The sequence below is a fragment of the Palaemon carinicauda genome, chromosome 26 (assembly GCF_036898095.1).
Source record: "Palaemon carinicauda isolate YSFRI2023 chromosome 26, ASM3689809v2, whole genome shotgun sequence".
NCBI classification, from domain to species: Eukaryota; Metazoa; Arthropoda; class Malacostraca; order Decapoda; family Palaemonidae; genus Palaemon; species Palaemon carinicauda.
The window spans coordinates 36,253,309-36,281,093 of NC_090750.1; the positions used below are offsets into that span (position 1 = coordinate 36,253,309).

Genomic DNA, 27,785 nt, shown 5'->3' on the forward strand with positions numbered 1-27,785 from the left:
AGAGAGACGTTGTTTCTCCTCGTCATCCGAAGGCTTTTCGCATAAGAAACCTGTCACAAGGTTTCGAAGCCCTTAAGCGAAAGTCAGTCCTTTCAGGACAGGTCCAGCGTCCTGGTTACAACCATTAGGACAGCTCTGACCCTGCAGTCATCGGATAACTGCTCGCCGCCTAACAAAAGCGTAACACAGACTCCGAGAGTCTTTTTTTGTAGGCAAAGTGTTGCGGTCACAGACGTTACCCTCGTCTCTTACCACAACCATTTCCGTTGATCCTTAATGGGTTGTATGGCAAGACATGCAGTATATGCTTGCCTCCCTTATGGAAGACTATTCTGCCGATTAGTCCGTTGAGTCTAGCCGTTTATCTCATCGATATCCTGGCTTTCAGCCAACCTAACGTTCCTTTGTGCTTACTGTTGACGTTGGCGTAGCTTAGTCACGTCAGTCAGATTGTTTAGAACCACACTCGATGCGGTCTCGTGTGGTTTTTCAGCCGCATTTGGACATTAGGCCACTTGCTGAGGCTCCTGTTGACGTTCAAGACGTTCACTAACAATCGGAGTTGACTTGTTTTGACGCTGTGCGTCAACCTCCGCATTCTAGAGTTGTTTTGACTGCTCAGTCTAGGCAGTCAAAGCAGTCTCGAGTGGACGCTGTGCGTCCTCACGCACCTGTTGTGGTTGACAGTTCAGTTGTTGACAGTTCACAGACTGTCAAGCAGTTACATGACGTTGCGTTCTGGTCCGCTACTAATGCACCAGTGAGTGTGGACTCTGCTTGTAAAGCATTGCCACCACGGTAGGTCTCTCCCTTGCTTGAGACTCAGCTTTTATCGGACAAGGTTCCTGTAGATGAGGAAGTTGCTGTTCCCCCTCCTACTGATATTCCCTTGAGGACTCTGTCAGATGGAGAGGAGCCTAAAGCTGCTTAGCCTCCTATGGACTTTAATTAAATCATGATGATTTTTTTAAGGATCTTTGTCCGGATCTTTTTGTAACTGCTGCTCCTCGTTCGCCTAAACGTCAGAGCTTACACTAGGCCTAGCTACTTCGAAGCCGTTGTTTTTAAGCTAGTGCTCTCTCGCTCTCCTAGAGAGCTTTACGTTGGCTAGGCGACTGGTTTTTCACCAGGAGGAGTTTGGGGGATACAGCCTTTGCTTTCCCTTCTTTTAAACTGGTTTAGAGAGCGAGAGTCTGATATGACACGAGAGAAGTTCTCGGCTTGGGAGTTCATGCCTCTGCCCAGATAGACTTCTCAATTCTCGTAGACTCTCCCTGGCGCCTGGCCAGGAGACGCTCCAAGTTGTTTACAGGTCAACTTCACAGCTGTTTTCGAGCCTTTGAAGTTTTGCTGTACAATTATGTCACGTATAACAAGGCTTTCAGGGATGGTAAACGGTACCGCCTCAGTCGCTAACCCCGTCTGTTGCCACACCTGCTCCCGTAGACCCTAAATGGGCTTTGCTGCAAGACATGCAGTCCAAGCTTGCGTCCTTGATAGAGGACTTTAATGCGGAGAAGGTTGCTACCGAACCTTCTGGCCAACAACCTTCCAACCGGTCGGTTGTGCGCCCTGTTGACGCTGAGGTAACCTACTCGCGTCTGCCAGTTGAGGTGGTTCCTCCACCGATGCGACCCAGTGTGGGTTGCCAGCCGCACGTTGACGTTAAGCGACGCTCGGAGGTGGTTGTTGACGTTCAGGACGTTCAACAACCAGCAGAGGTGACTTGTTTTGACGCTGTGCGTCAACCTCAGCAACCCGGTAGGGTGTTGACTGCACAACCCAGACGGTCTAGACAGTCTCGGGTTGACGCTGTGCTTCCTCGCTAACCCATGGTTGTTGACAGTTCACAGACTGTGCAGCAGTTCCATGATATTGCGTCCGGCTCCGTCACGCATCCACCATTGCGACCGGACTCAGCGAGCCAGACGTTGCCCACTCCGTTGCCGTTTCCTCATCAGTTTTCGGATGAGGAACCCTCTGATGAGGACGTTGCTGAACAACAAGACGATCAGCCCCCAGAATAGATCAAGCCCTGCTATCCATCCAGAAGATGCTGAAGAAGGAACGCTGCTCAGTCAGGCTGTGAATGAGTCTGGTAGGGACGCTGTCATCCGTGGAACAATTTGTGTCACTAGGAAGACTACACCTCCGTCCTCTTCAATACCATCTAGCTTTTCACTGGAAAAAGGACAAGACGCTAGAAGCGGTCTCGATCCCGGTTTCCGAAAAGATAAAGTCTTGTCTGACTTGGTGGAAGGACAATATCAACCTAAGAGAGGGTCTTCCCCTGGCTGTTCAGACTCCCAACCACGTTCTCTTCTCGGACGCATTGGACGTGGGCTGGGGCGCGACACTAGACGGTCGGGAATGCTCAGGACTGTGGAACTCGAGTCAGAGGAGCATGCATATCAACTGCAAGGAGCTGTTGGCAGTACATCTGGCCTTGAAAAGCTTCAAGTCTCTCCTTCGAGGCAAAGTGGTGGAAGTTAACTCGGACATCACCACGGCCTTGGCGTACATCTCCAAACAAGGAGGTACCCACTCACTGACGTTGTACGAGATCACAAGGGACCTGCTCATCTGGTCAAAAGGTCAAGACATCTCCCTAGTAACGAGGTTCATCCAAGGCGACTTGAACGTCATAGCAGATTGTCTCAGTCGGAAAGGGCAAGTAATTCCAACCGAATGGACCCTCCACAAGGATGTGTGCAAGAGACTTTGGGCCACTTGGGGTAAAACCATCCATAGATCTCTTTGCAACTTCGCTGACCAAGAGGCTTCCAATCTATTGCTCTCCAGTCCCGGACCCAGCAGCAATACATATAGATGCTTTCCTCCTAGATTGGTCACATCTGGATCTCTACGCATTCCCACCGTTCAAAAGTTCGCCTCTCACGAAGGGACAAGGTTGACGTTAGTTGCTTCCCTCTGGCCCGCGAGAGAATGGTTCACCGAGATACTTCGATGGTTAGAAGACGTTCCCAGTAGTCTTCCTCTAAGGGTAGACCTTCTACGTCAGCCACACGTAAAGAAAGTACTCCAAAGCCTCCACGCTCTTCGTCTGACTGCCTTCAAACTATCGAAAGACTCTCGAGAGCTAGAGGCTTTTCGAAGGAAGCAGCCAGTGCGATTGCTAGAGCAAGGAGAGCTTCTTCCATTAGAGTCTACCAATCGAAGTGGGAAGTCTTCCGAGACTGGTGCAAGTCAGTTTCTGTATCCTCGACCAGTACCTCTGTAGCTCAAATAGCTGTTTTTCTCTTATACCTGAGAAAAGGACGATCCCTTTCAGCTCCCACTATCAAGGGCTACAGAAGCATGTTGGCATCGGTCTTCCGGCATAGAGGCTTAGATCTTTCCAAACATAAAGATCTGCAAGACCTCCTTAAGTCTTTTGAGACCACCAAGGAGCGTCGTTTGGCTACCCCTGGATGGAATTTAGACGTGGTACTAAGATTCTTCATATCAGACAGGTTGGAGCCGTTACAATCAGCCTCCCTGAAAGATCTCACTCTTAAGACACTTTTCCTGGTATGCTTAGCCTCGGCTAAAAGAGTCAGTGAGATTCATGCCTTCAGCAAGAACATAGGATTTTCGTCAGAAAAAGCCACTTGTTCGCTACAACTTGGTTTTCTAGCCAAAAATGAGCTGCCTTCTCGGCCTTGGCCTAAATCTTTCGATATCCCCAGCTTATCGGAGATCGTAGGCAATGAACTAGAAAGAGTCTTATGCCCTGTTAGAGCTCTTAAGTTCTATTTAAAGCGTACTAAACCTTTACAAGGCCAATCTGAAGCTTTATGGTGTTCAGTTAAGAAACCATCCTTGCCTTTGTCAAAGAATGCTTGGTCAGACTTTATCAGATTGTTAATACGAGAAGCTCATTCACATCTGAGTGAGGAAGACCGAACTTTGCTTAAGGTGAAGACGCACGAAGTTAGAGCTGTAACAACTTCCGTGGCCTTTAAGCAAAATATATCTCTGCAAAGTATAATGGACGCAACCTATTGGAGAAGCAAGTCAGTGTTCGCGTCATTTTACTTGAAAGATGTCCAGTCTCTTTACAAGAACTGCTACACACTGGGACCATTCGTAGCAGCGAGTGCAGTAGTGGGTGAGGGCTCAACCACTACAATTCCCTAATTCCATAACCTTTTTAATCTTTCTCTTGAAATGTTTTTATTGTTGTTTTTGGGTTGTCCGGAAGGCTAAGAAGCCTTTCGCATCCTGGTTGATTTGGCGGGTGGTCAAAGTCATTTCTTGAGAAGCGCCTAGATTAGGGGTTTTGATGAGGTCCTGTTGTATGGGTTGCAACCCTTGATACTTCAGATCCTAGGGGTCGATCAGCATCCTAAGAGGATCGCGAGGCTCCGTAAGGAAGACGTACTTAAAAAGGCAGAGTAATTGTTCAAGTCGACTTCCTTACCAGGTACCTATTTATTTTGTTTTTGTTATTTTGATAACTTCTAAAATGAAATAAAAATTCTTAGCTCATATTAATGTAAACATATTTTGCTGGTCTCTACCCACCCCCCTGGGTGTGAATCAGCTATTATAATCACCGGCTAAGTTAAATATTGAAAAATGTTATTTTTATAATAAAATAAATTTTTGAATATACTTACCCGGTGATTATAAATTAAAGGACCCTCCCTTCCTCCCCAATAGAGACGCAGTGGGACGAGGAGAAAATTGAGTTCTTTGTTTACATTGAGTACTGGGTATCTGGACGACAGATGGCGCTGTTGGGCACACCCGCAACCTGTGTAGCGATCGCTGGCGAATTTTACCTTAGAGTTTTCTGTCGAGCAACAGAGTTGCAGCTATTATAATCACCGGGTAAGTATATTCAAAAATTTATTTTATTATAAAAATAACATATTTCAGTATTTTTTCATCAATTTGATTAGCTAAGTCTTGGCTGCATAAAATACAGTATATGTTTTTGTATACAATTTTTTGTCATCTCCGAGACCTGTGGGATATGATGATATGCTTGTAAAATAATGAATCGGAGTATAGATAATTAAGAACAGATTAAAGTGCCACTGTATTGGGGAAATAGTTCCAAATATAGTTCCTTGTTGAGACAGTGGTATCCTGGCTTCTTATTGGTAACAAACTTTTGACCCTCTTGCTATTAAATGGGTACCTCATGTTACTTTATCCCAGAATGCAGAGCAGTATTTATTGCTGACTGCAATGTATTCAACTTTTATTTCTAACCAGTGACAAATATGAAGTTTTGGAAACAAATCCCTTGAAGAAATGTCTTAAAATCTCCAGTTTAGTAGAAATATTTTCAATGTCGTAGAATTTATTAAATGAAATGTAAGATACCCAATCAAGTTTAGAATTTGAAGTCAGTGGTCTATTTAAAGTATTTATTGCTAGAGGAAGTAGAATATGAAAGTGAACAGTTGTAACTAGGATGAAGTGGGGGAAATAGAAAAACAGACACTTTGAACATGAGATGTTGAGGTTCTGGTCAAGGTGAAGTGGAAAGATCATATGAATAAAGAATTGATTGGGAAATGTAATGCTTAGTGACATTTTAAAAGACAGATATCTGAAGACTAGATTTTTTGGCATATGATGAGAATGCATGAGGAACAGTTAACCAGTAAAGCAGTAGATATGGAAATATAATTCAAGATTTGCAGATGACATAGTTGTGTTTAGTGAATCATGGGAGGAATTGCAATAGAAGATAAAAGATTTGAATGAAGAAAGCAGAAATGTAAGACTGAAAATGAATAGGAGTAAAACTAAGATGGTAATCAATAAAAATCTAGAGGCAATAAATAAAGGTTATGATAAGGAATATACATACTTAGGGCAGACCGAAAGTGTTTCACCAGAAAATGAGGCAAATTAAAAGAAGGATAACCATGGGATGGAGAACTTTTGGTAAACAAAATGAGATTATGAAAAGTAAAATGCCACTCTCCAAAAAGAAAAGTATTTAATCAGATGGTCCCATCAGTATTAACATATGTATCAGAAACTTGGAGCCTCCCTAGAGCCTTAGAGCATAAGACAGTTACAACTCAAAGAGCTATTGAAAGAATAATGATGGGAATAACTTTGAGACAGAAAAAGAGCATCATGGATTTGTGATCAAACTATAGTAGAGGATATTCTAACAATATGTAAGGAAAAGAAATGGACATAGGGAGGTCTTATAATGAAATTAACAAATGATAGTTGGAATTCTAGAGATTGCGAAAGATGCAGGAGAAGGAAGAGAAGACATGGATTGATGTACTAAAAAAAATAGTGGCTATAAAGGGACGTAGAAAGATCATAAACAGATGGGAGTGGGAGGATATATTTGAAGCCTTTGTCCTGGACTGGACTAGTTGCAGCTGATGATGACTGTAATAGAACAGACCTATTAGAGAAAGGTGATAGTAAAAGCCTAGCACTGATAAGTCTGAACAGAATAGAAGAGAGGTATGTAAAGATTGGAGAGAACTCCCTCATTTCATGCCTGATGCAGTAAAGAGAAAGGTTGACAGTATAGCATTTATGATTGATAGTAGTAGAATTGTTAAACAGCATTTGAGAGAGAATTCTTGACGGGGCAGAATTTTATGATACTTGTTGAAGTATTGTTTGATATTGCTGTACAGTAGTTGTCTGCCCTTCATTGTTTAATTGGTTCTCGGAGAGGAGACGTAAGTGAACTACGTAAAAAACTCTCCTAAAAAGTGAATTAAATGTCCTCTGTAATGACGATAGATGACAAAGTACTTACAGTACCACATACCATCATTTTATAAAATAGATAGTGTTGAAATGTTGATGTACAGTGATATTACTATATTAACAATGGTCACCTTACCTTAAACTTGGGATTTCTTTTGTTTACTGGGTATGAAAGTAGTTAGAGTTGAAAGTGGCATACTAATTGGAGGGGAATAATGATGATGTGGTTGTTGGTGTTGACAGAGTTTCTAGAGAGCTTTTTTACGGTTTATGCATTCCATTTCCTGGTAAATTATGCCTCCCTTCTAATTGAGAAGACAAGTTGTGGTTAACCCGATCATGTCTGATCCTGGGAAAGGGGATATTCACTATGTTGCCTATTCTCCTCGTCTGACTCAAAATTGTGTCATGTGATTGACACCAGCAACATGAATCCGTCTCAGGTCCCAGTGCCAGCTCGGGCTCCCACTCTTGCCAGTCGACCTATTGCTTTTCCTTCTGGCATTCCTCACACTGGTCCTATCATGCATGAGGAACACACTTCTAGGTGACAAAGTCACCAAGAGCAGTTGAGATTCAATCCCAGACCAGCAGAGGTTCACTCCAAATGAGAGAGGTTGGGACTGGTACCCATCAAACCAACTCTTAAAAGGCATCACCCAAGGCAGGTCACTCCTTCACCTGGTGATACCTTCCACCCCAGGACCTGTAGGGGATCTAGTCGTTTGTCGAGTCAAACGGCTCTCACCTATTGAAATTGCTCATCCTTCATCCTCGGAGGCACCATCTGTCTCGGTGCTAGCTCCACTGAAGCCTACTTTGATTTCCAGAACAGCAGAAGTAGATTCTAGAGTTCTCACCTCAGTCACGGGTGACTGTTTGGTACCCTTGATTATGAGGCATTTGTTGACCGAATGCCCCATTTTTACCACTGTAAGAAATAGATATCTGTTTTAGGCTCAAGGTGAAGATGGCAGGTTAATCCTTGCCAAGATTCTTTGGTAGGGTGTGTTGTACTGTGGTAACGGTATTTTTAGATATATTTCCGAAGGAAATCTCTTCTTTTATGGTTCCAAATTGAATATCCTTTTATTCTTTATAACAAACAATATCGGCTTCAATAATAATCGATGTCAGGATGCCAGAGAACTAAAACAATCAATCAATCACGGATGAACCCCTTGAAAGGAAAGATGCCAAAACCTAATCGAAGAATTGGCTCTCCAAATTGTTGGAGGATTGAAATCTTCAGAAACACATGGCGGTAAAGCTACAGATCCTGTACAAGAGGTCAGTGTTGTCCCTCTCAGGTCTTGTTCCCGAATGACCAACCCTGATCATGACCCTTGCTCAGACTGATCACTCGTCCAACAAACTCCCGACAGCTGCGAGCCATAACGCCCCCCCGACACACGGGAAGGTGAGCCAGAATCTGTATTGCAGTTGCTTGTATGTATGTGCTTAGTCAGTGGTGTCGGGAAGGACCCACACTCCCTTCCTAAGGGGAGAGACGTAGCAATTGATATCCTTTGCTGCTCTCCAGGTGCATCTAGACAATGGTTGGAGTTACCGTGGTCTATATAGACAGCTAGGTTTATTGCTAAAGTCAGCTCAAATTGCTATAAGAAAGGACTACCTTAGGGCAAAGAGGTCGTCTAAGTTACTTCCACCTTCCCTTGTGAGACAGGAAGTATGTGCTATGAGAGCTTAAAAAGATCATCAGTCTCTTCTGCCATTAGATCACGCAGTGTTAGTCTTGTCTCAAGATTTGTCGTTGGAGAGGCTAGCCTCACAGATGGTGACTTTGTTATCTGCCAAGGTACAGTGTGTGGAAAGAATAGTGAAAGCGACTCTCCAGGCAGCCATATGGATGGACCGCTGGTCCTGAACAGTCAGCTGTCTTGCCACTTCTGAAGATCTAAGAAGTGACGGGCATTCAAGTATATCATTCTTTCAGGTGCGAGGCCGATGAAATTCTTTACATATAACGCTGTGAATCAGTGGGCCAACTGGCTCCTGAAGGGACATGACACTTTGCTTTCAAAATTCCAGCAGGAAGTGCTGAGGAGAGATGCTCTCTTCTTGTGGAACTTCTCAATCAGGTCCTTAACCTTCTTTCTACTCAAAGATGTGGATACGGTGATGTAGAATGGAGGAAAGCGTGCCAGGACTCTCTCCTCCATTGAGCGAACACAGCTGGAGTCCCCTTTTAGGCACTGCCTAAAATCTCTCTTGTTGGGAGGCAAGCTCACAGATCAGCAAAAAGCACTTCCAAGCGTTAAATTTGAAGGAAGTGTAATTCCAGATCACAATTCATCCATCCTCATGGAAAGATATACCAGTTCCTAGTGCTGTGTTTCGGCCTATCCACAGCTTCTTGGGCGTTCACCAAGGCGTTCGTGCTGGTCACAGCATGGGCTAATGCCAACAGTATCCATCTACTACACTAGTGAAAGGATTGGCTGGTCATGGTGAACTCGGTGGAGATCCTTCTCTGCCACCGAACCTTGCTTCTCGAGTTTTGCTGCAATCTGTGAATCATGGTGAACTTGAGAAGCCCTCTCTTGAACCCACTCAGAGCCTGGTACATGTATATCTGGTATGAAAATAGACACCGTAACAGGAAAAGTCTTTCCATCGCAGCAGAGGGTCGAAAGACTCAAGGAAATAACATGCGAGTTGGTCTCAAAACAGGGATCCTCCTGGGACTTGCATTCCGGTAGGACTGCAGTGAAAGGAAGACCTGAGTTGGTATTTCAAATGCGAATCTTCCCAGAGGGATAGATCTTCCTCCTCCCCCCAAATTGATGCTCTTCATAGATGCATTACAAGGGGGCTAGGGCACTCACCTGTTGCATCATGTATCCTCCGGACTGTGGACCAAGTTGGACCAACTGTGCTGGAGTTGAGGGCAACCTTTCTGGTTTTCCAACATTTCCAGCTCCTTTTAGGTCACTTGGTTGTGCTGATGAGTGACAACACAGCCGTAGTGGCACATCTAAACAAACAAGGAGGTACTATTTCACAGCAACTTTGCTAGCTAGCTGTATAAGTAATGCGATGGACAGAGGACAATTTATATTCCTGTAGCCAGGTTCATTCTTGGCTAAAAGAACGTTATGGCAGACAAACTGAACAGCCAGGCTCATGTTGTAACTTCCAAAACATCCTTGTATCATCGAATAGTAAACAAAGTTTGTTCCTGCACAAATACAAACCCATAGCTATTTGTAGGGGTATTACTTTCGGCGAAGCTGAAAGACGAGCCATGATAATTTTTAGCGAGGGATAACTACTCCAACCGCTTGTTAGCGGGTGGGGCTGGGCAGCTACCCCGCTTACTCACACACCTGGGCTGAGCAACAACTTTGCTTTCTGGCTCGGTAGAAAACGAACGCACTCCGCTCTCTCCCGCTTTGATTTGCTCTGATAATTCTTTTTCTTTTCAGATTGTGTGTGCATGTTGTGTCCCATGTGTACTTCTCCTGATCCCGAAGGCCACTCATGTGGTATCTTCATGTCATCGTTGAAACGGATCCTCGTCTGCTGTGTCTGGCTTGCTGAGGCTGCCGGTATCTTAGGGACGACACTTGTGATGAGTGAAGGGAGTGGTCTGCCTCCCAGTGAGAGAGGTTTCGGTGACGGAAGAAGGCCAAACAGGATTCTTCTCCTTTGGGGTCTTCCTCGAAGTCGAAGAAAAACTGGTCTTCTTCTTCTACCCCCTTGAGAAAAGACCGCTAGCGGGCAGCGGAAACGTTACAAGGACACTTCCTCTCCAAGGGCGGAGGCACAATGTTATCGTAAACATTGCTTTCCTTCAGGTGAACCAACCTCCCTCTTGGGAGAGGTAGATCTTGAACAGACTCACCCTCGAAGTGTTTCTGCTGGATGGATCCCTTCGTGGGTCAGTCAGGTGGATGAGTTTGTGACCCCTCTCTATCCGGGATGTACTCCTCAGGCTATGAAGAGATGTCTTTTTGAACCTGCTTGGTTTGATCACGATGTGCCTTTGGGGCCTCGGGACAGTGGTGTTGACCCTTCAGGATTTCATGGCAGTTTTTTGAGTTCTGGTTGGGTTGAGCTGGCAAGTCTTCGTAATGTTGGCTACGTTGAACCTTCTTGCTCTCGTAGCAACCGTCACGTCGAGATGTCCTTCTCTTGCGATTGGAAAATTCTGGTCTCCCGTTGCATTAATCCTTCGGGATCTCACAACAAGTGTTATGCTCAGGCGTTTAAAGTAATCCCATAATAACTGTTTGAATGGAGCTGAGTCGTGTCCCTTAATGTAAACGATGCCTTTGCTATTGTAGCTTTAGTTGAACCACAGCACAGAAATTTTTTTTATGATAATTTTCTTTCAAAAGTTATAAGATATTCTCTAGGTCAAATTGGAAAAAATAACCCTGATGATAAAGACTATTTAGGAAGATAAAGCAACAAACCTCTCATTCCTATCTTTAATACAGTCCTTTTATTTGGCAAATATTTATGTCCAGGGAGGCAGTTTTTTGTCATTTAACTCAAAATATGTTAAGTTTTATTGTGATTATGATTATTCTACAGTAAACTATATCCTTTTATAATACAAACACAAAACCGAGTTAATGCTATAGCTCAAATATTAGGTTTTTTACAGTAATTTGAATATTTTATTAGTTTTTTTTTTCACTAGCCGCCAAGACCCTGGTCCTTGGTGCAATATAATGTGCAACATATTTCTTTCATCAGAACGTTAGGATTGATGTGTGTTTATGAAATAAGTTTCATCTTTTTTAATGGTATTATTTACATAGTTTGTACTGTGGTATACTTTTACTCATACATTTTCACATGTTTTAATACATCCTTTTGTTCTTCAGGCACAGATTGTAATTGACTGGTTAGAGAAGAATTCCGCTGATAACTTTGATTTGAAGTTTTATGATCGAGTGGAGTATTTTGGTGATATGCATATTGCATGGGAAAATACATTGAAGACTATGAAGGTAAAGTCATTCACTTTGGTTTAAATTAAAAAAATGAATTTTTTTTTTTATTGCAGCCCAATTAATCAAATATATACCTTTACTGATATTCTTTGCAAAATACAAAACATCTCAGGCCCCATAATCTTATAATGAAGTTAAAGAATCTTGAAAATGTTCAGGCTTATGTGGAAGTTCTGCAAACAGGGTTTTGCTTGGCCTTAATGAAAAAATTAGGTTCATATCTGCAGTGTATATTGTACATACAAGCAATAGTGAACTTGGGTTAATGTCTTTTTGGTGTACAGGATATTTTGCTGTGTACGTTTTAATGTTATTTGAAGGTAAAATTTCCTTTTTTGGAAATTAAAAGATTATTGTAAGAGTTTCATATACAGTATGAGTATCAAGGTTGCAAATTATTTTAAATTTACTCATAGTGAATGACTAATCAGGAATTTATCAGTTTAAATGTATTGCTGCCCTATTAAATCTCAATGGTAATGGACCTTCATTCTGTATTTTTACTGGTTATAGATGTTCAGATTGTTTAAGTGAAATTTTGCTAGTATTTAGAAACTTTAATTATTTTTGCTGTTTCCTTAGATAGTTAGTCTGGTGACCCTAGACATTAGCATCTGAGTCATAAAAAGCCTTTTGGACTAATGGTGTTTCCCTTGCCATTGTAGATAGGATTTTGATGTTATTTTTTTATGTATTTATCCCCTTGAAATAATATATTTCGAATTTTGTAGTTCAATAATATTTTTAAAGCTTAATCATATTTAATATACTCCGATAAGTCTACTTAAGTACATTATTGATTACCATAATTCTGGTTTTGGTAGCTTGGTGGTGTTAGCAGCTACCTTCCAATCACTGTAACTGTTTTCAAGTTCAGTTTTTGCTCAGGCTTTTGATAGGTCGTCTTAAGCTGCAAATTACTTGCACCACACCATAAGCAACTTGCCAAAGCTGTAAACATAGAGAATCTGAAAGGTCCATGAACATCTACTTGGAGGTACTTACTTAGTTACTTCTATTTTATGTAGACTGCATTGCATCTAATTTACTATAGACATGGGCAATTATAGTTAGTGGCTTTGTTTTATAAAGTGATTTATAACATATTGGTTGTATTTTGCAGAATGAAAGCAGTGGAATTAGCATACCATTAAGAGGCAGTCGCTCTTTAGTTACATCTCTAGATCCTGATGCAACTCTACGACAAGGACGAAACCTTCACGACCTTGACCAGGTAGTGAATTGAGCAATGCTCATTCAATTTTGGAATTTTCAATTTTATTAATCATTTGATTGTCTTGTTATAGGTTTTATCATTATAGGCAGGTAATGATTTTTTCAACTTGCCTTGATATCTAGGAACTGATTTTTCTTATATTGGCTCAGAGAAAAGTGAAGGGAGACAATGGAAAACTAGAACGGGTACTCGTTAGAGCTCATACCTTTGCTTATATCATGTTGTATACCACAAGATATGCAATTGAATTATGCACATTTTGGCACTAGTTTCATGCAAATCAGATAAAAATTGACCCCAATATTACAAAAAGACTTATAGTTTCATGACCTCAACCTTGACCTTTGGTCCATTTGCTCCCAAAATCATCTTAACAAATTCCATGAGATTTGGTGAAATAGTTTTTGAGTTGTGAGAATCACAAACACACAGACAGACAGAAACAAATTCATGCCTATCAAAACATAACCTTCGCAATTAAGTTGGCGAAGGTAATGAGGGCTGTTATGTAATTAGAATTCAAAAAAGATAAAAGAAAGAAACATGTTATTGCACATCATATAGGTGATTAAGACGTTGCTTAACTATCACAGTGCTTCCCTGAAGAATTTTTTCTCAGTTTCAAATAAATCATTAATAAAAATAAAGTTAAATGACTATAGGAAGAGACCAAAGGGATTTTATTGTTATTATTGCACATTTTCTTATGTGTACATGAAAGGTTATGTATGAGTGATTGGTGAATGGTCTATAAACAAATTATATTTTGATTATTAGAAAAGCATTATAGTTAGTGCTGAGGTGACACTTCGGTATTGTATACAATGTGTCATGCAAGGCATATAGTAAATTGCACTCCCTTGTAGCTAGAGGAAGAAATAAAGATAAATTACATAAATAATTAAATGAATGAGTTATAGTATAGGTAGAAAAAGGAAATGAAAGAATGATGGAAGCAGTGCATGGAGAATTTGATAAATGAAAGTGAACTAGAGAATATTGATATGATAAAAGGACCAATAGGAAATGTGGCACTTGAAGATGTATGGAGAGTACTTGGGAAGTTGAAAGATAACAAACAGTTAGCATACAGTATCTGGAGAATCGGTCAGCAAAGAGCTGACCAGATTAAATAAAAAAGTCAATATGCCTTGAAAAGTGGAAAAAAGTATTACATTTATTATATTTTAAAGAAAAAAGATAAACTGTATTTTAGAAAGTAAAGAGGTACAGCCTTGCTTGAGCATGGTATGAAAAGTAAGCAGGATGCTAAGAGAAGAATTAGAAATATAAAAGTGAGTATTGACATAAGTTTGAATGCATGAGGGAGTAAATCAGGGTATTTTTCTAATGAGTAGACAAGTACCATGAAAAATATGTATTTACAGATCTTAAGAATGCATTTCATGGCTTACCTGGCGTGAGTTTTGTCAAAGTTTAGAGGGAACTAGAAATACTTATTGATCAAGTGAAAGCATTATATCTTGTTGAATAATTTAGTACTTTAATGTAGTACAAACTTCGTTTCATATAACATGTATATTTTTTTCAGGAAGATGAAATGCGCTTGCTTAGATGTGTTTTTGCACATATTCGTTCTGGGCAAATCAGCATGGCTCAAGAATTATGTATTAGAGCAGGTCATCATTGGCGAGCAGCAACTCTTGAGGGATGGAAGTTGCACCACGATCCTAATCACACTGATGCATCACAGAGAAATCCAATTTTTGGCAATCCATACAGGTAATGCAATTTTATTTTATTATTCTTACAAACAGGGAATGATTCGCTCCTTGGAGCATGGTCAGTCTTCTTAACAAATTTCACGAGATTCGGTGAGATAGTTTTTAAGTTCTCATGCTTGAGGGTACAGTCGGGCACACTATTCTATCTTATCTTCCTCTTGTTTTTTTTAATTTTTTTATAGTTTATATATGAAATATTTATTTTAATGTCATTACTGTTCTTAAAATATTTTAATTAAATACTTTTCTTGTAGTTTCTGTATTTCTTTTCCTCACTGGGCTATTTTCCCTGTGGGAGCCCTTGGGTTTATAGCATTCTGCTTTCCAACTAGGGATGTAGCTTAGGAAGTAATGATAATAATAGTAATAATAATAATAATAATAATAATGAGTGCAGTGGCAGGAGGTGCACTGTAGGCATTACTTAAGGTTCTTTGCAGCCTATTTTTGTAATTTGCTGTTCCACATCTTAACTTTTACTTCATAGTGAAGTGCCAGAGAACTTCAAATCATTCATTCATAGTGAAGTGCCAGAGAACTTCAAATCATTCATTCATAGTGAAGTGCCAGAGAACTTCAAATCATTCATTCATAGTGAAGTGCCAGAGAACTTCAAATCATTCATTCATAGTGAAGTGCCAGAGAACTTCAAATCATTCATTCATAGTGAAGTGCCAGAGAACTTCAAATCATTCATTCATAGTGAAGTGCCAGAGAACTTCAAATCATTCATTCATAGTGAAGTGCCAGAGAACTTCAAATCATTCATTCATAGTGAAGTGCCAGAGAACTTCAAATCATTCATTCATAGTGAAGTGCCAGAGAACTTCAAATCATTCATTCATAGTGAAGTGCCAGAGAACTTCAAATCATTCATTCATAGTGAAGTGCCAGAGAACTTCAAATCATTCATTCATAGTGAAGTGCCAGAGAACTTCAAATCATTCATTCATAGTGAAGTGCCAGAGAACTTCAAATCATTCATTCATAGTGAAGTGCCAGAGAACTTCAAATCATTCATTCATAGTGAAGTGCCAGAGAACTTCAAATCATTCATTCATAGTGAAGTGCCAGAGAACTTCAAATCATTCATTCATAGTGAAGTGCCAGAGAACTTCAAATCATTCATTCATAGTGAAGTGCCAGAGAACTTCAAATCATTCATTCATAGTGAAGTGCCAGAGAACTTCAAATCATTCATTCATAGTGAAGTGCCAGAGAACTTCAAATCATTCATTCATAGTGAAGTGCCAGAGAACTTCAAATCATTCATTCATAGTGAAGTGCCAGAGAACTTCAAATCATTCATTCATAGTGAAGTGCCAGAGAACTTCAAATCATTCATTCATAGTGAAGTGCCAGAGAACTTCAAATCATTCATTCATAGTGAAGTGCCAGAGAACTTCAAATCATTCATTCATAGTGAAGTGCCAGAGAACTTCAAATCATTCATTCATAGTGAAGTGCCAGAGAACTTCAAATCATTCATTCATAGTGAAGTGCCAGAGAACTTCAAATCATTCATTCATAGTGAAGTGCCAGAGAACTTCAAATCATTCATTCATAGTGAAGTGCCAGAGAACTTCAAATCATTCATTCATAGTGAAGTGCCAGAGAACTTCAAATCATTCATTCATAGTGAAGTGCCAGAGAACTTCAAATCATTCATTCATAGTGAAGTGCCAGAGAACTTCAAATCATTCATTCATAGTGAAGTGCCAGAGAACTTCAAATCATTCATTCATAGTGAAGTGCCAGAGAACTTCAAATCATTCATTCATAGTGAAGTGCCAGAGAACTTCAAATCATTCATTCATAGTGAAGTGCCAGAGAACTTCAAATCATTCATTCATAGTGAAGTGCCAGAGAACTTCAAATCATTCATTCATAGTGAAGTGCCAGAGAACTTCAAATCATTCATTCATAGTGAAGTGCCAGAGAACTTCAAATCATTCATTCATAGTGAAGTGCCAGAGAACTTCAAATCATTCATTCATAGTGAAGTGCCAGAGAACTTCAAATCATTCATTCATAGTGAAGTGCACGGTTTTCCTAAAGTTTTATACAATAAAACCTGAACTGTAGCCAGTAGGTTCCAAGACCCCTGTGGTTGCAGAATTCTGCCCTTAATTAGCTACCTAAACTTGATGGATGTTTGAAAATTGCTTCTATAAAATATGGTGGTATATAAAAAATGTAAATGAAAGTACTTTAGAGCATTATAAGTTTTGAGCATAACACACTATACAGTTGGTCCTCCCTATTTGTGTGTTCTCTCTGAGGATTCAGTCGTTCGCAGTACAGAAAACCATAAAACATATTTTGTAAAAATCACATACTCATAGTTTCCCGATAATTACTCTTGTGGGCTGACGTTTTTAAACCAACCGTGCAAAGCAGAACAGCCAATTAAATAGCTGTTGCATGTGAACTATTCAGTTGTAATCCTAATACAGTAATAGAAATTACTGAATGAAGCTCATACATATATTATGTTCAGGTGATATTTGATATATAGTATATTAATATATACTGTAATGCCAATGAGAAATATAAATATGCATTACAGTTAAAAGAAAAGACTCTCTCTCTCTCTCTCTCTCTCTCTCTCTCTCTCTCTCTCTCTCTCTCTCTCTCTCTCTCTCTCTCTCTCTCTCTCTCATATATCTGTGTTTAGGTTAGTTTTTGCAGCGACAGATATCTTACCAAGTATTGAGTATATAATGGATTTATTGTTTTACTTACTTTTTCCTTAGAACTTGAAAATAAATTACATGAATCCTATTTTATATAAAGTTTTCCTAAACATGCCACCTAAAAGAGAAACCTTTTGTTTGTTTCCGTTTCGGTGCTGACCCTAATAAACAAACAAATGCATTTACACATCTAAGTGATAACTAATGATACTAAGAGCTTTAGTAAATATGTTCTTACAAGTATTTTACTTAATGTATCCCTAAAGATTCCTACACATCGCAAAACAGGAAAACCATTTTGTTTGTGTTAAGTCAACGATAACAAACTACTGCTAATGACAGTGCGATAATTTAAGGTAATTCTAAGCTTTTATGGAGGCTAATTGTGCCATTCCCTAATTAATTTTCCTAATTTCAGTTATAAGTCAGTTTGATTTTGTATCAACTTGTAACCACATCAGTTTCCACATCAGTTATTGAACCACCAGCAAAAAGAAAAAAAGTCCTTGACTAGTTTTTAATTAAAAGTTATCAAACATTTGTGTTACCGCTATAACGTTCAATGTGTCAGAGAAGATGATTTTTAAGGAAAAAAATATGCTAATGTAAATGTTTATTACTACTATCACTAGTACTACCATTGAAGTTATTGAAAGATTAGAGAAAGAGAAAGACAAAAAGTTGCTGAGAACGTATCCACAACTCGATGCTTACATATTGTTAGGTGGACTCGCTTATATAAAAGTTGATTTCATTGTTGATATGGTGTTTTTCCTCAAATAAAGTAGGCTAATTATAATGAAATTGTGCAAACAAAATGTAAGGTACACATGATTTGGTTACATTTATTATCAAGTCACCATACCTCTGCCTACCAATACTTGAAAAGACAATCGATTTGATACAGAAAATTTATTTTTGAGAACTAGCGACCATATAAAAGAGGAGTTGCACAATTCGTACACATTTCAGGACCCTACTGTACACACTGAAAGGGAAGAAGCAAACTGAGCCTTAGCCAGGGTCTGTCTCCAAAACTCTCAGGAAGGTACTGATGAAGTCTTATACTGTTTCAGTCTCCTCGAAGAGGGAGATGTGACTGCTTCCTCCTACCTTATGAATACATCCCTTGCTCGGGCCCCAGGGAGTATGCTGCAAGAGCCCTTGGATCAAGTTCAGCAGGCTTTTCAGGTTTTGGTGGTGTTTGCTGCACCCCGTTGGAGGCTGAAGTGCTTCGCCTGTGATTGCAAACTTCTGCAGATGAGTTTGATGTAAAGAAGTTTTGGGGTAACTTAGGTCTTTCAGGTAGGGCCTCCATAACTTTGTTGAGGGACTTTGTAACTAAAGATACATCTCCCCATTTTTGCTGGTGCCAGTGTCCTATGTGATCCTGGGCATGCAAGTGGGGAAAGGTGCGCTGGTGCTCCTAATGTCAAGGACACCTTTGGTCCCCCCACCTAAGGCAACAAAGATTGTAAAGTCCTGGAAAGTGATTCTGTACTGGTGGAAATGGTGTTGTCCCTTTTATTGGGCATAAGAAGACCGCCAAGACCATTGTGCATTTTGCCTCTGTGCCTGGGGTTACCCCGATCCCTGACCTGGCTCCAGTGCGCCCCACCCCTTCTCCTGTGCCCATCACTATGACTCCTGTGTCTGGGGGACCAGGGCCGGTATTACCTGCTCCCTCTTGTGTCTATGGTTGTTCCTCTAGCCCTGTCACATTGCAGGGTTTTGGTGCCTTGTGAATGTGTCGTCGCTGGTTGCTTGGACCTCGACACCTCTGCTTGCAGAGCCAGGAGGAGGAAGAAATGTATGCTCTGTTCTTCCTCCTCCTCGGACTCTGATCCTGATGTTTCTTCTAAGATAAAGTAGAAGAGGAGAAAGATGTCAAAGTCCAAGAAGGCCAGCCCTAGTCATAAGAATAGGACTCCTTTCAACACCACCTCTTTCTAAAAGGGTTTGGATGGCCACAGAAAAAGGTTGTGGATGGTACCCCATGGTGTTGGAGCTTCAGTCCCTTGGCCCGGCTATCCCGTTAGCCTCAGCTGCTCAAGTAGCCTCTGGCTGGGACAGGCTTTTACTGACCCGTAAGCTTTCTGTTCCCAAGTTGGTGGAAGAGCTTCGGCTACTTCCACCTCCCTACCTTTCAGGACTTTGAATGCCTGCTCCCGCTTCTTCCAATGAGGTTTTACTTGATCTGGTTGAGAAGATGATACCATTCAAAGCTGTCATTGCATGCTTGTGTTAAATGGAAGACCAAGTATTAAGCTGGAGGGACTATTTCCCTGTGTTATAGAGCACAGCAACCCAGCCCTTCTCCTGTTTCCATCCGCACAGGAAGAAGTATTTTGTACTTTGTATCTGCTGGGATCCGTGCCAGGAATTCTCTTCTTGTTGCCATTAGCTTTCTCAAGCTTTTATCAGCCTCTGATTACTTACCAAATTTTGTTTTTGTTGCAGAATGTTTGTACTTGTCGATGGGGGGAGAGCAGAATCTCCTGAGCATCCTTTAACACCCTCGGTTCCGGCAAGGCGCAAGGGTATTTGGAGTCTGGATGTACCTGGGACAGTAAGCACTTCATCTTCCTTTTCACTTTTTCTTACAGGAACTCTTTGCCAGTTCTCGACATCTTGTTGCACTAGGTGGTAGTGTTATCCAACATTTCTGCCTTGACTCTCCTTTCTGTTTCCACCCTCATTTAGTTGGACTGCTTGTATCCGGATTAGATATTGTTGCGTAGCTCCCTATGATCCAAGCCTGATAGGCTGCAAGCCTTTTTGTGTATTTTGAGGACTGCCTGCATTGGCAGAATTGAGTTGTATGGTCTTTGCTGCTGTCTTACTTTTTTCACACATACAACTGCACTTGATCTGTTTTACATGAGGACAAACTCTCTCCAACCTTTGCAGGTCAAGATCATGAATCAATTTTGGATGCTGGAAGAGATTACAGAATGATTCAGAATAATCATTAGATACATTCTAATATACATTCAGTGAACGCATGAAAGTATGAGATCCCTCTAGCTTTCTTAAGCCGTATTGCTGAAACTATCTCGTGGATTGGAATCTATTGAATCTTTGATTGTTGGCTAAAGGCAATCCACGTTTTTTTCAAGATGTATTTCATGTAAAGATAGTAGCATAGATATTGCAGTGACTAACATGCCCATGTCATTGATCTTAGTGATAATAGACTCTCCCATCAGTTTTTAAATCCCTGTCCTGTATAAATATTTGAGTGTCAGCTTCCTCATGACAATAATGGGACACTGCATCCAGAGACTTCATTGTGTTGTTAATGGAATCTTCTCCTTTTGTGACGATGATAAAGACTACACATCTAAGCAAGGAAATGAAACTCCTTAGTCGTGTTGCTTGCATCATAAAAGCAGCTTTACCAATTACCCGGTGTCATACTTGCTCTTGTCACTCTACTTGCTTCCTTCACTCTTTTTCTACCTCATCTCAGATTTAAGATTTGGCTTTTTGTATATATAAAAAAACTACGTTCACCCGCTCATACCTGGCACCACAATTTTCCACTTTTGCTAAATTGTAATGTCTTTATAGCATAGTCATAGAATGTCTTTGAAGTAGAGGTCAGGTATTGATAATTGTTAATCCATCAAAGGTAATTGCATCTGCCTTTGGATCTCAATCTGGGATGTTCACTTTCACTTCAAAAATCTTAACCAACTGTAATTTCTGAGTCACAGAGTTGCAGGGTGTGACAGATTCTCGTGCTTGAAGAATTCTCTCAAGTCACATATCTGGTTCTTGCAGGTGATGAATGGTTGTGAGAATAATTGACGGTCATCTTTGAGGACTTTTTTCTGAGAAATTATCTCGGCCTGTTCTTGTGTGATGAAAGAAATAAGGTTTTTCTTGATTGAATGATAGAAAGGACTGTCACCTTCCTGTAGCCTTTCCATGAATTATTTGAACTGCTTTTTGACGTGTCAGTGATACGTAGCAACCCTTTCAGCTAGAGTTATGTCTGCAATGTTTTTAATGTCTAGCACCAGCAGGTCGTTTCATTTCTCTTGGAATGTTTTGCCCATCTCCTGTGCCATTACAGTGTGTGATTTCACATTTTTAAAGATTTCTGTGCATTCAGTGTCTGGTGCTGTAGGTGGCATCTTTCATACCAAACATGGCTTCGTATTTAGTTACTAGACCATTAACTTTGGGTCCAGTGACCATCCACCAATGAAGCCCTAACACTTCTGTCAATCCAATTGCTCCTCTGTCACCCTTGATCACCATGTATTTTGCTCATGTGCATAATCAATTGGTAGGGCAGAGAGTTCTCTTTTAGACTTTTTGATGATGAAGTTCCCTGTGTGAAAGTCCTTGGCCACATGTGGATGTTGTTGACCAAGTGACATAATGTCTCTGATGTAAATTGGGATCCATTTCACATGATTATTGACATTGGTATTCTCAAAGAAGTAAATCACCAGTTCAGAAAATGCTTCACAGTAGAACTTAGTCACATTCCCTGAAGAATCGGGTCAGGGTGAACGTAGTGAACTCTATGTCCAGCGGCAGATTCCAGAACTGGAACTGGGAGCTCTGTTTCCTCCAATGTTCACACAATCCTCAGAGATTTTATGTGAAGGGCCAGAATCTTTAGAGCAGTAATCATGGTATGCCTTTTTCATAAACTTGTACAAACTGCATGCAGTGATCTGGTGTGCTTGTCTTGTCCTGGTAACACTGGATGCAGACAGGCAATACAATGGTGTACCAAAAGAGGCCATCTCCACTTCCACACAGAGGCACTTCATCAACTTCATTCACGTGAAAGTTTTAAAGCTAGGCGTATTTCTTCTCACATACAGACCTTTTGTGTGCTGCCCTAATGTAGTGTAGGCTCCGAGCCTAGGCGGTTTACAATGGATCTGTAATGAGAAAATCGAGTGTGAAAAATGTATTGGCGTGCTTTACAAACAAAGTCTTGAAACATTTGTATCAATTTACTTCATAAACTGTAAATTCTTGCAGAAAATGTTGATGTGCTGTATAAACGTTGAAATCTATTTCAGAAGCCTTGAAACAGGAGTCCATATCATGCAACTCAAATACTCTTAACTAAAATGCCAAACTCAGTTGACCAATTTAATGGCCATCTTGAAAAATTGCTCTTCTTGAATTTTCTATTGGCCAATTGACTATCTTTAATTTGTATGACTTGGAGAACTATTGAAACAAAATCTTGATAATAAAATTTATTTCTATACTCAACTGATGTTCATATACTGTACAGTACATACCCAATCCCCTTCCCACTAACTAGTGATGTCAAGAGACAAGGCAATTAATTTAGATTCCAAGACTGCAAAACAAAGTATCTATGGCGTACCCTCGTCAAGGTTATTGTAATTACCTACTAGATTGTCTCATTACTATACTAAAAGCCTGGGCCTATTGAAAGGAAAGAAAACAGGAAATTTAAGGTGTGGCATAAACGTTAATAATAGTCGAGCTTTAAGAGAAGCATTGTGAATAACAGATGAGGATAGAAATAAATTTTATTATTTATGATGTACTCACTTCCTAGCTAAATTGTTTCAGTACTGTACTAAAGGCCTAGGCCTATTGAAAGGAAAGAAAACAGGAAGTTTTAGCTGTGGGATGAACGTCAGTATAAGTCAAGCATTAAGAAAAGCAATATGAACAACAGAGAAAAGTAAATTATGTTTGAGAGAATATTTATATTTAAATTAAACTGAAATTTATTTCTAAAATGTAGTTTGAATAAGTATGAATAATTTGGAAAATTTGGTCAGGATTTTCAATTTATTTTTTTTTAATCAATATTTAATGACTGCAATCTAGTGGGTGAAATTTTAATTCTCAACATTAGAGCAAACGTATATGGCCAGCCCTGTGGCAATCTAATATCAGGATTTAATAATTGGTTTAACGTATCCAGTGATAACGGTGATGATTGAAATAGATACAAACAATATTTATATTAAGATAGGTGTGATGGTATACTACTATTACTAGTTGGAAAAGCAGGACGCTATGAACTCAAGGGCTCCAACAGGGACAAATAGCCCAGTAAAGAGAGGAAATATGTAAATAAATGAACTACAAGAGAAGTATTGAACAATTAAAGTATTTTAAGAACAGTAATAACTTTTGAATAAATCTTTCATATATAAACTAGAAAAATTTTAAAAACCAAGAGGAAGATAAATAATATAGAATAGTGTTCCCGAGTGTACCCTCAAGAAAGAGAGCTCTACCCCAAGCAAGATTATTAAAATTATTATTATTAAAATGATTATTAGTATTATAGTTTTTTTTTAGTAAAACTATTTTAATTAGTGGTCACTAAAATAAATTACTAATTACCCTTTGACCCCTTGTCCACAATGCCTTGCAATAGTGAAAGGCCTTGGTATAGAGCCTATGGCACTACCCACAACTAGAGTACTGTACAATGATTTGATTTTGGAGTGTCCATCTAGAAGAGCTGCTTACCCTAGCTAAAGAGTCTCTTCTATCCTTACCATGAGGAAAGTAGCCAATGAACAGATACAGTGCAGTAGTTAACTTCTTGAGCAAAAAAAAGTTATTTGGCAATCTCAGTATTGTTAGGTGTATGCAGACAGAAGAGAATGGGGAAAGAATATGCCAGACTATTCAGTGTATGTGTAGCCAAAGGAAAATTGAGCTGTAACCAGAGAGAGGGATCCAATGTAGTACTGTCTAGCCAGTCAAAGAACCCAGTAACACTAGCAGCAGTATCTCATTGGGTGTCAGGTGCCTGGCCAATATATTACCTTGGAATCTTAAAACTTTGCTAAGTATACAAGCATTAATAATCACAAATTTACATGAAATTTGTTCTGCCATTTTATAGTACATTAAATAAAATCTAATAGCTATTAATTATTCAATCTCCTTTTCTACCAGTTTTTGGTTTTTCATGATTCCTTATTTGAGAATTTTGAATTTTTCTATTCAGTTAGGCTATAGTTTAACATAATTTGGGTATTGTTACTCCAGTCTATCACATGCCTAATAAAAATGGCAGTGATAACATAACACTTATAGAGTCCCAATTGTTATACAGTGTATTCCCTGATAGCCAATACAGTAGTATCTGCTATACAGAAAATATTTTTATGAAATTATTTGGATAGTGCAATTTTCATATTCAACTAAATATTTTATTCACATTTGACAAGAAAATTTTTTTTCCATCAGAGATGTGTGGAAAGCAGTTGCCTGGCGCATAGCAAGTGATGAACGACTACCAGTGTATGAACGAGCGATATATGGCGCTCTTTGTGGTCAACTGCAATCTGTGTTATCAGTTTGTCATGAATGGCAAGATGTCTTGTGGGCATACACACGTACAATGGTTGATCAATGGGCAGAGGAGCAGTTGAGAGCCACAATAACTCACCTGCGATCGCTTCATCCTTTACCGAAAGATTATCCTGAGGAAAAGTAAGTTTGTAGTTTTATGTGATGTTTTATCTTAGAAATTCAAATTGCATATTTAGCAGATATTTCACTATTACCCATCAGTGTCCAGCAGATTACTGACACCAATGGTACACCTGTACAGTAAATACTTTATTTTCCTGTGGCTCTGAGGTAAGGATACTTTGTATTTGTACAGTTGAAGTAATTTGCATTTGTTTTGGGGGATACAATATTATTTTTAATGTAATTTTGGTTCCATTAATTGTACCAATATTGGTAATCTTTTTACAAATTAAGAACAAATTTTCTTAACCCTTTTGGTGCAGATTTGCGAAGTGTATGTTTCATAGCTTTGTCTAAATTTTCTCTAAAAATTTCAAAATGCTTGAAATTTAATTAAACTAAACCAAATCATTCTCTTTTGTTCCAGAACTATTCTGTTTTCTGAATTTAACATTATTTTAGTAGCTTATATCATTGTATGTCTTAAATTATTTAATATGAGTGAAAATGAAGAAAAATTGCAAAAAGTCCTTTTCAAAGATGATTTATTATCCCTTTTACCCCCAAAGGACGTACGGGTACGTCCCTCATAAGCCATCCCTTTACCCCCATGGACGTACGGGTACGTTTTCTATAATTATGCGTAGATAACAGGTCTTGGCAGGCCTTGTATTTGAAATACAACACTTTACTGTTGTGATGTTGTTCCTTCGATGTCTTGTCATCAATGTAACATGAATAAAAAGTTTCTCTGGGCCCCACAAGGGTCAAGATGGACCTTTAAATTTTCTTTGAAGAATCAGCTGATATTTCCTGTGTAGTAATTTTAGGTTGTATAGGCATTTACACATATTACGAAAATAGGGCACTGTTACCAGTGCAAGAGTGTGGTGTTGTTGTTCCTTCGACATCTTATCATCAATGTAATGTGAATAAAAAGTTCTCTGAGGCCCACAGGGGTCATGAATGACCTTTAAATTTTATGTAAAGGAAACAGCTGACCTTTTATGTGCATTTGCTTTAGATTTCATAGCTATTATTATCGAATAATTACGTAAAATGGTTCCGTTGCCATGGTAACACAATGTTTTCATTGTTTTACAATGCCCAGATCCCCACAGAGGTCAAGATGGAACTTTAAACTTTCTGTTATCAATCAGATTATTTTTCTTTGTATTTTTTGGGGTGTTTCATAGTCATTTATACAAATTTTACGAAAAATTATCATTACTCCTGCGTGACTATTGTTTGATTGTTCCTTGGATATCGTGTCAACAATGATGAATGAAAAGTTTCCCTGGGCTCCACTGGGGTCTTGATTGACCTATAAATTTTCTTTATAGATTCAGCTCATATTTTATATGCCGTTTGTTTAGGTCCAGCACTTTGCTGCAGTAGAGGGGCTTGAGTGTCCCAATGATGGGCTGGGCAATGGCGGAGGGGTAGTTTTATCCACCCTGGCAGGCTCAACCATACCGCTAAGGCCAGTTCTGAGAGACCAGACCAAGACTGGACCCCTATAGGCCTTCTCCTTTATTTTAAGATAGGCAAAGGCTAGGAGAAGGAAAACTCCAAAATCAAACCAAACAAGACCCCAACGGCGGAGCTTCCCAGCACCGGCGGAAGAGGGCAATGCCTGTCGGGCAGGCAACAAGGCGGGCCTTGACATAACAAGAACCCGGCAGCCCGATGCAACCAACATCGGAGAAGCCGCCTGTCTCATATGTCTTGAGCCGCGGTGAAAATGATGTGGGCCAAGTGTGTGTGCGTGGCCGTTGCAAAGCCACGACCACCCAAAACAATATACCTAGCTACTGGCATTCTGTCGTTTCCTCCACCCTTCTTCATCTCTTTCTCACCATCATCATCATCACCACCACCAGCAAGTCCTGAGGCGACAGCACTGTCGGTGAAGGGGGCAGGCCTGGATAGCTGGAAGCCCTTAGCCCACGACTGCACTCAGGGGGCGAGTCTAAGATTCAGTCGCTCTCTGGTGACGGTGCCGTGACACCAGAGTTCGGCAGCTGGACTCGTGACTGGGCTGGCCTATTGAGGACACCGCAGCCCACCCCACATGGGGAGGCCCCTAGAAAAGGTGGGGTAAACATCGGACACGGCAAACCCGTCTGGTCAGCTCACCGCGGCTGGCGGACATCCCACTAATGCGGTCTAAATAACAAGAAAAAAATATTAACCTTAGGTGCGTGGAACATCCGCATCCTTCAAGACATGACGAACACCAACCGCCCGGAACGACGTACAGCCCTCGTCTGCAAGGAGCTAGCCCGCTTCAATGTTGATGTGGCGGCTCTTAGCGAGACCAGACTACCCGAAGAGGGCAACATCAGGGAAGCTGGAACAGGCTACACCATCTTCTGGAAAGGCAAGGCCCTAGAGGAGCCTCGCATCCACGGTGTCGGCTTCGCCATCCGTTCCCAGCTAGTGCAGCAGCACAACCTCGCTCCCAAGGCCATCAGTGAGCGCCTGATGACTGTCCGCATCCCCATCACGCGGGACAGACATTTCACCCTAATCTCTGTCTACGCCCCGACTATGACCTCAACCGATGATAACAAAGCTGCCTTCTACACCCAGCTCGACCGCACCATCCAGGCAGTGCCCGCCAATGACAAGCTCGTTGTGCTTGGCGACTTTAATGCCCGAGTAGGCAAAGACCATCGCCTGTGGGAGGGAATCATCGGCCGCCATGGCATTGGAAATTGCAACGCCAATGGCCAACTCCTACTGGGTCTGTGTGCAGAACACCAACTTGTGGTAACCAACACCATCTTCCAGTTACCAAAGCGACAAAAGACCACATGGAGACACCCACGGTCTAAACACTGGCACACCCTGGACTACGTCCTGACCAGAGCCAGAGACCGAGGAGACGTCCGCATCACCCGATCCATGCCCGGAGCGGACGACTGCTGGACGGACCACAGACTCCTCATCT

At 40.4% G+C, this 27,785-nt stretch overlaps 1 protein-coding gene across 1 annotated transcript in view; it reads left to right on the forward strand.

The window, feature by feature from the left end:
• The window catches only part of LOC137619486 (nuclear pore complex protein Nup107-like), a 195,963-nt gene that overhangs the window by 92,772 nt on the left and 75,406 nt on the right, over nucleotides 1-27,785 (forward strand). Inside the window, exons 7-10 of the mRNA XM_068349555.1 lie at nucleotides 11,568-11,693; nucleotides 12,820-12,930; nucleotides 14,486-14,676; nucleotides 24,602-24,847. Of these exons, the coding sequence (XP_068205656.1) occupies nucleotides 11,568-11,693; nucleotides 12,820-12,930; nucleotides 14,486-14,676; nucleotides 24,602-24,847 (674 nt within the window). The remainder of the gene's footprint in view (nucleotides 1-11,567; nucleotides 11,694-12,819; nucleotides 12,931-14,485; nucleotides 14,677-24,601; nucleotides 24,848-27,785) is intronic.